Here is an 8487-nt window from a genome sequence, read left to right on the forward strand (position 1 = left end):
GCAGCAGGTTTAAAACAAATAAAAGGAAGTATTTCTTCACACAACACAGTCAACCTGTGGAACTCCTTGCCAGAGGATATTGTGAAGGCCAAGACCATAACAGAGGTAAAAAAAGAACTAGATAAATTCATGGAGGATAGGTCCATCAATGGCTATTAGGCAGAATGGGCAGGAATGGTGTCCCTAGCCTCTGTTTGCCAGAAGCTGGGAATGAGCAACAGTGGATGGATCACTTGATAATTACCTGTTCTGTTCATTCCCTCTGGGGCACCTGACACTGGCCACTGTTGGAAGACAGGATACTGGGCTAGATGGACCCTGGGTCTGACCCAGTAGGGTCATTCTTATGTTCTTATGCTTTTCCTCTCTATGCAGCAAGTTTCATCTCCCCCGAGAAGGGCCGGAAAATGTTGCCAACTCCTGTTGGAACTGCTAGTGGCACCTCCTTATTGGGACCAAGCCTGCTGGATGGAAACTCACGGGACTCTTTTGTGTCTCGCTCTCTGGCAGATGTAGCAGAGGTATGTGGTCAAATCACATCAGGCTGTATTTGCACTTGAAATAATTACCATTGAATGGGCCTCCTTGCTTCCCTTTTTAATAGTATTGTTCATGTTACTCATCATATTTCCTCTGGATACTCATGGCAGATGCCAGGCTTTACATTTAACAGAGCAGAGAAACAGATTTACACGGAAGATGCAGAATGAACTGGTGGTATGTTCTGCATGAGTTGCTGTGTGAAACTCTTGTGAGCAACCTTATGACTTCTGCCTCACTGGCTGGTGGAGATCAGGTCAATTTTATAGATCAGCAGTTCTCAAACTTTAGCAACCCAAGGGACCCCCATTTTGATTTAAAATTTTTCGGGAACCCCCAAGTCCCTGGCTCAGTCCCAGGCCTCGTGCCCACTGCACGCCTTCCCCCAAGGCCCCACCTCTTCTCTGCCTCCTTCCGCTCTCTCCCCTGAGTGTGCCCCATTTCTCCCCCTCCCTCCTAGCACCTCCTGCACACCAGGGAACAGCTGTTCCGTGGCATGAGGGAGGCACTGAGAGGGAGGAGTTGATCAGCGCAGCTGGAGGCCCCAGGACATGATTCTGTCCCCTCCCCTGAGCATGTCTCATCCCCGCTCCTCCCCCTCCCGCTCAGCACCTCCTGCATGCTGCTGAACAGCTATTCCCTGGTGTGCAGGAGGCACTGGGAGGAAGGGGGAGGAGTTGATCAGTGGGGACTCCAGTTTGAGAAACGCTGCTATAGATTATATGCTTTGAACTCGGCATACTGGGAGTTCTAGTCCAGCTGTTCTCTGTACCCTGATCCATGGAGCTGCAGCAGGACTATGCTGATGCAGTATACATCACTGGCTGTTATAACTATGCCTCCACTCTGGATAGGGAGGTGAGGGAGTGAGCGCCTTTATGCGACTGCAGCCTCCAGTCCAACTTTCTGTCAGCAAAGACTGCCAGTTTTTGCTGGAGTGAATCAAGCCTATGTTAACTCAGAGCTCATAGCATTGTACTTGGATAGAATTTGACTGACCCAGTGTAGTCATCTAAGAGAAGGTGATATGTGAGCCATTACTTTAGGCAAGCTGTCATGTTTTTTGTGGAGGGAGCCAGCCACAACAGTTTAATAATAGTCTTAACAAAAACAGTGTTCTGAAAGGTCTGTCATCAAGGGTCCTTCAGAAGGAAGTCTTCTTTATGTATGGAACAGGTACAGTGCAGGTAGCAGTTGCGCAAGCTTACCCCACATCACTCTGCCAGTGCACCTCGCTGCTGATCTGGAGGGTGTGTTGGCATGTCCCATTCATTCTTAAGCTCTTGGTTAAGGTGGCCACAGACATACCAATCTGAAATTTTTTGTGAAGTGGACACTTGTCAGCTAAAATTGGACTGAGGCTACTAATTCATTTCAGAGAGGCCACTGAAGAGCCAGCAGTTAACTGTTGAGCTGGGCTGCATTGGAACAGATGAATTGGAGGTGAAAATCTTATATTTTCCTATGTGGCCCTGATCTCAGCTTGTATTATTTGGTCCCTTAGCAGTCACAGGCAGATGTTACTCTCTCTAACCCAAATGAATGAGACAAGCCTCTGCTGACCTTTTTTCCTATCCGTCTTCTAGGTGGTGGATTCCCAGCTGGCTTGCATGATGAATGAGAACAGCATAGATTACATATCTCGTTTCAACGATCTTGCCCAGGAGCTGTCAATACCTGAGCCAACCCGTAGGGAAATCCTCTTTGATGGAGGAGGAGGTGGCCCTCCAACTGGTGACCTCTCGCAGTGAGCATAAGAGACTAGGAGGCTGGTGGAGACTGTTCAGCTTAGTGGAATTTATTGTACTAGATCTGAGAGGCAAGTTGAGGATATGCAACTGAAGTCCAAATGCCATTGACCGGTGCACGCCTTTCTAGAAGAGCAACGTTGTCTTTAGAGTTTTGAAGAAGTATCTGCAAGTCCTAGAATGTGCAATATGCTGGGAAAAATGTAATGGGGAACATTATTACAGGGAGTGATGTCTGCATCAATGATCTAAGATGGTGAATAAATGCGTTTGAGGTGGTCCTGGACTTCTACTTTTGGCATGGCCTAGGCAAGAAGCTTGGACAAGAGTATGACTAGAAACTTCTTCAACTTGAATCTTTTTTTGTATGGTGATAGACATACCATGATTTGGGATCCACATTGAAATTGAGGGGCGGAGAGAGGGGGAAATGCTTTTTCTACTCATATCTTGAAACATACTGCTTGGCAAGATTGTCGAATCAGTCAAACTGAAGTTTCTTGCACTCTCCTGAAAGGCACCGTTACTCTGCAATGCTTGTGCTGCCATTTTATAAAACATTCTGTTTCTTTGGCTACACCTTGTATATTGAACATTCCAGTTGGGCAGATGCCTGCATACTTGTTTTGGGGAGGATGTAGGCTCCCCTACATATTCAGTGGATCCCTGCAGATTTTTCTTGTTTTTTAAATCCTACCCTACATCACAGCCACCATCCTTCTGACTGAATCTACTTGCTCCTTTTAGTAGGTTGACACAGGATTCTTCATCTCATTGGACAGTGCAGTGGGTCATCCCCCACCAATGGGAGTTTGTTTCCCTGGAAGATGGTTACTTTCCAGGAGAGGAAACATTGCAGAAAGGGGTTTTCCTGGAATCACTCTTAAAGCTTTGCCTTAATAGGTTTTGGTTTTGTTAGGAAACCTGTATATCACCATCTTTCTCCACATATATGCCAGATCCAGCATCTCGCTGGGGATTCTTATGGGAGAGGAGATAGGAAAGAACAATGTTCATATAAAGATATAAATAATATTTTTAAACTAAGTCAGATTTCAGCAATCTTATGTCTTTCAAATGAGGAGGCGAGGTGTCAAGTCTCATTTTAATCTGATCTCTCCACCCTGTCCTGCCCTACCTAGATGATCTGTGGTACCTCAGGGCATAATTTTTCATTGTAGTTCCTCCCTGGCACGATGGGTCCAGAAGTTCCCAGCTAAGCTGTTGTGCATTTCTATGGTATAGTGTTTTAATGCCTGAAAGACCCAAGTCCTGATATCAGTAGGTCCAAAGGAGTTCTGGTAACGTTACTTCCTTTACAGATGGTTTTTCTTTTGTTTCTAACAGCTCAGGATACATCCTTCTCCTATTTCTTTTCCCATCAGTCTTGAAAAGGATACTTTTACTGTGCCTGTTTTTAAAGCATTATCTGCAGCCTCTAGGAAAAAGATTCCCCTTGACTATTTTAGGTAGCTCTGAAGCTCTTCCAGGAGCTAGTCCTGTATAAACTTCAAACTTTTATATACATAGCTGTTTGCTAATTAATAAAACATAAACCCCTCTATCCTTAAGGCCATTACCAGGGCTTCGTTTTCTCAACTTGCGCTATGCTTTGGATTTAGTTCTACCTACTCCTACAAAGCATTTGACTGGGAGTCTTATTAAAATGTTGCCCACGAAGCACTGATTGGGCATATGATGTTCCCTGTCACTTTACCCCCACCCGGGTAGACATTTTTGATATTGGTTGGTATGTTCTTTGCTTTGTGCTTCTCTAGCTTTAAGAGAGAATTTAACCAGTTTTCTGATATTCATACTCTGTGACCCAGAGCAGGTTTATTTACCTCCTTCCCTAAGACTTGGAGGCCACTCCTTTGATTCATGCTGTAGGATGCCTTGTGTCTGGTTGCTTTGTTCTTTTCTTGGATGTGGGAATCACCTGCCCAGTTAGACACAGCATTCATACAATTGAGTATTCCCAGCAGGGACTCAGACCTGCATCACAAGCAAGCAGTGGGTCAGCAAACTAAAGGGGGAAGATTTCATACAAATAAGCTAACTCCCTGCTTTGGCTATAGATTACCTGGGGTCTTTCCTCTCAGAACATGCAGTCTAAAATCCTATCACGATTTGCAGGGTCTCATGCAGTCTTAGATCACAAGCATGTTTAAAGTTGCCAGCCAAATCTACACCTAGTCATGTATATTTGTTTCTGAAGGGTTCAAACTTGGTAGAAACCAGGATTTCCATTAAACCCAAGAATCCCACTGTCTGAATCTTTCCAGTGATTGTTGTAGTTCAGATGTCTTTTAGTCCAGTTTTTCTCAAAGCAGCAACTCCAGGTTTTGGCTACCCATGTTAGTAATGCCATCTGTAATTCTCCAGAATTACTTCTGCTAACTAACAGAGGCTTCCTAGTATAGATGTGTCTGGATTACCAAAACATAATGACATTTAGCACATGTAAAAGGAGGAGACGTGACCAGTTTTAGTCAAGTGCAACAAATCTGAACCTTCAGTTGGTTTTTATGTCTTAAATTTTGAGAAGCTAGCCTTATGCTGGCAAGTATATTTGGTTACTTCAACCTTCCCCCACCCCCCAAAATAGATATTGATAATAGGACAGATGTCACATTGATCTTGTGAGCACTCTTCCCATAAGCGGGTCTAGATTATGCCAGCCCTGTTGGAAGTGAAGGGCATGACATTTCAGCAGTATCTACTTATGAGTCTGTCGCCAGAATGCAGGGAGCTGTCTACAGCCCATATGCCTTGCCACAGGAACAGAATTGTTACAGGATGAATCTCAATGTAGTCGATATTTGTAATGGCCCATGAGGCCAGCAGATTTTAATATCCTGGACTTCTCAAGGCAGATCAGGAGCACTAGGTGGGGAGGCAAATGTGGAGAATAGGCAGAGCCACCTTTCACCTACCAGAAATTTTATGGTAAAAATGTGCTTAGCATCTGCTTTTAAAAAATTCTTCTTATAAACACACATTTGAACATCCTCTCCTCTCCCCATGGGTTCCATGGCCCCTTCCTTCCCTCCTCTCTTCCTGATATTTTCAGTGCACACAGAATACTCCCACCTGCTATATCTGTTCTCTGATTCAGGAATGTTATGATACCCTGCACATTGCATCATAATAGCAAAACCCAAGCAAAACAAAGTTTTTTGGCATCAGGGAAAATTTTAAAACAAACTTAGATCATAATGATAAATTCATATCAATAGAGAACTTACTGTCTTCGTGAAGTTGCTTGTACACACACCTTGGGAGATACCTTTCTCTAAGAATTGGTGGATCTCTAGCAGATGCCCAATTGTATTGTGGACTTCAAGAGGTTGTACTTAGGGCTGCCATGGGGAAAGCTAACATCTTGTTTAAAGTAGAAAAATAAAATTTGAATTATGCTATTTCAGCTCCTCCAACATGACTAAGTAACCAGAACAACTTTGGTAACCATTTCAGCTTTTCCTGAACAGATGTTCAGCTATGTTGCTAGTCAGCTGTAGGCAGGATTGTTTCAGGGGAGTAACACTTACTCCGTTATTTTCATATCTTCATGAGGCACTGTGAGGAGGCTGGGAGGGGGGAATGGACATTGACAACCTGGCCTCCACTTCTGATGTAAGTTCCTGTAAAGATTGTGCTCTGACTTAGAGTTTAGAGTTATTTTCTTGATCTCAGTTGTTTGGCAAGCCTGTGAGCATACATGGAATGATGTAACTGGTTTCTTTGTATCCCCTAAAGTGGGATGTTGAAAACATGAAACTTGTCATTGTAGTTTGGTTATAAAGCAATATTATCTCCTAAAGAATATATCTGCCCTTTTTTGTACCTGTGCGCTTAGTAATAGGCCACCTACCAGGGCATCAGATTCTGCTCAGCCAAACAATTCATTCTGTCCTTCATCACTAAATCTACCAAGTATAGGAATTTTAATTGTTTTCTAAAATGGCATTGTGTAACTTTTTCCTTCACACCCTTCTTATTTATATTTCGAAATTGAATTAAATAGCTTGGATCAAACATAATCTACAAAGAAAGCTCATCTATTGACTACCAATCCCGCAATGTAAATTACTGTTGCTTTTTTTTTTTTTACGCTCAAAAGTCAGATGCATTTGTAAGGAAAGTATTGCACTTTTTTAACCTTTTCAAACCTTTAAATCTCCTGAGTTCACAGTGATTTATACATGTTAAATAAGTGAAACCTTGGCAAGCACTACGGCAATAAGTTATCATTAGTTACTGAAACGTGATAACTGGCTTTAGAGCTTTTGGTTTGGCAGCAAAATTTATTGCTGTTTCTTTTAATAATAGTTAAGCCATATCATCTAAGGTTTTTGGCTTGTTTGAGATGTGAATTTGTTTTATAGATTATAAATATACATATATAGTGTATGTATAAAGCAGAATGCCTGTCCTTACTGATTTTTTGTACCATATTGTAAATTATATTATTTATTCTTTACCAATTTTGGAAAAAGATGTTTTTGGTTATTTAATATAATATACAAAAGCTGTTAAACTTCCTCTGTTTAAATTTCCAATTCAACTTGTAAAGTTTTTATTGTGCATAAATACATACTAATACTTGGTCTAACTGATGGTCAGTTGTTTGTTACATGTGCAGTTTCTGCCTTGCAGTCTCTCATTAGGTTTTGGGTTTTAACCAGTTTTTACTTGGTAGTGACTGGTGATGCTCCCATTGGAAACAAATGCGACTGAGATTTGTCCTCAAAATTTTAATTCTTGGGGTGAAGTCCTGGCTCCATTGAAGTGAGTGACAAAATTCCCATTGATTACAGTGGAGCCGATATTTTTCACCGCTTATTTCTAGAAGATATGGGTGAGAGAACCACCTTAAGATAATTCTGTATGTTGCAACTCTCCTCCCCACTCCTATCGTCTTAGCAACATAAGTCCTTCACTGTGTTCTGTGGACAACTAGAGGCCTCAAGGAGCTGTCTAGTTACATGATACTGCCTCTTTTTCCACCTGCTCTACATCACACTAAAGACAGTTGAATGTTACCTTCATAATATTACTTTTCCCACATATAAGCAATTGTTGTAGTTGCCTCAGGATGTTAAGCAAAGCTGGATGAATGAGAGGGGAGGTGGAATGTTCAGGTCGGAATGGGGGTAGGTCAAATGTCTGAGTCGCTAAGGGTTTGTCTAGATGGAGGAATTTAGGTAAATTAATCCAGATTAAATAAAATTGTAAATCTAAAGCACATTCATTCAATCACATTAACACCTGTGTGGGCACTCATTTGGAATTAAAATAGCCTTAATTTGGTTTAGCTTAATTCTCAGGAATAAAGTTAAACTGAATTAAAGGCATTTTAATGCCAAGTGAGTGCCCATATAGGGTCTTAATGTGGTTTAATGTGCTTTAAATTCACATTTATGGTTAATTTGGATTGATTTTCCTGCATGTCTCAGTGTAAAAGTGCCTTAAACTATGTTCCATTCTACAAAAAGTTCAGACTCCCTATAAAGACATTTCTTGTTGTTCTTAATGTCATACCTGCAGTTACTCAGTTTCACAATGTGGAGCCATGTAATTGAGGTATTTTGTTTTACACCATCTGAACAAAAATTCCAAAAGCTCCAGATTTTATTTTTTGGGGCAGGGTGGAAGAGAATATAAATAAAAGCTAAATTTTTTATATTTTTCCTTTTTTAATGCTTCCTTGTCTTCCAAAGAGGCAAACGCACCTCCATCAGGTATTGCAGAGAAAGAAGAGAAGAGGACAGCTAACTTAATGGTGGGGCTGCATAAAGCACCAAGCCTGTGTAGTAACTGCACTGATACCTGAATTGTATTAACAATGTGGAATAATAACAAAAGCCTGGGCAGTGCTCAGGTAGATGAGGACAGGGAAGATCTTCCATTAAAGCAACCCACTGGTACAAGCTTCCACCAAAACTACTTCCAGCATCTTAGCAACAAAATTGCCTGTGACTTACTGCATGGATACAGTTACATTTTGAGGTAGTTTTTCATATGAAACAAGGTTCCTTGTGATATAGTTACTCTCCTGCCTACTCTGTCAAATGTTCTTTACAAAAGCAGTGATGGGGCTGCACTTCTAAGCCTGAGAATTTAATGGCCAGATAATAACCTAGTTTAAACTACAGCTGAAGCAATTCTAGGTATGCCTTTTGTGTGTGCATTTAGG

General features: G+C 41.7%; 1 protein-coding gene across 5 annotated transcripts in view; it reads left to right on the forward strand.

Annotated features, from left to right (window-relative positions):
* The window catches only part of CRAMP1 (cramped chromatin regulator homolog 1), a 121823-nt gene extending 114962 nt beyond the window's left edge, over nucleotides 1-6861 (forward strand). For 4 of the 5 annotated variants that reach the window (XM_073362971.1, XM_073362970.1, XM_073362968.1 and 1 more), the window contains exons 20-21: nucleotides 376-521; nucleotides 2127-6860. In XM_073362971.1, the coding sequence (XP_073219072.1) occupies nucleotides 376-521; nucleotides 2127-2291 (311 nt within the window). In that variant the 3' untranslated portion in view covers nucleotides 2292-6860. Of the gene's footprint in view, nucleotides 1-375; nucleotides 522-2126 lie in introns of all 5 variants that reach the window. The other variant, XM_073362972.1, reaches the window with a different exon arrangement.
* The last annotated feature ends 1626 nt before the right edge of the window (nucleotides 6862-8487 follow it).

Source organism: Lepidochelys kempii, chromosome 10 (assembly GCF_965140265.1).
Source record: "Lepidochelys kempii isolate rLepKem1 chromosome 10, rLepKem1.hap2, whole genome shotgun sequence".
Classification (NCBI taxonomy): Eukaryota; Metazoa; Chordata; order Testudines; family Cheloniidae; genus Lepidochelys; species Lepidochelys kempii.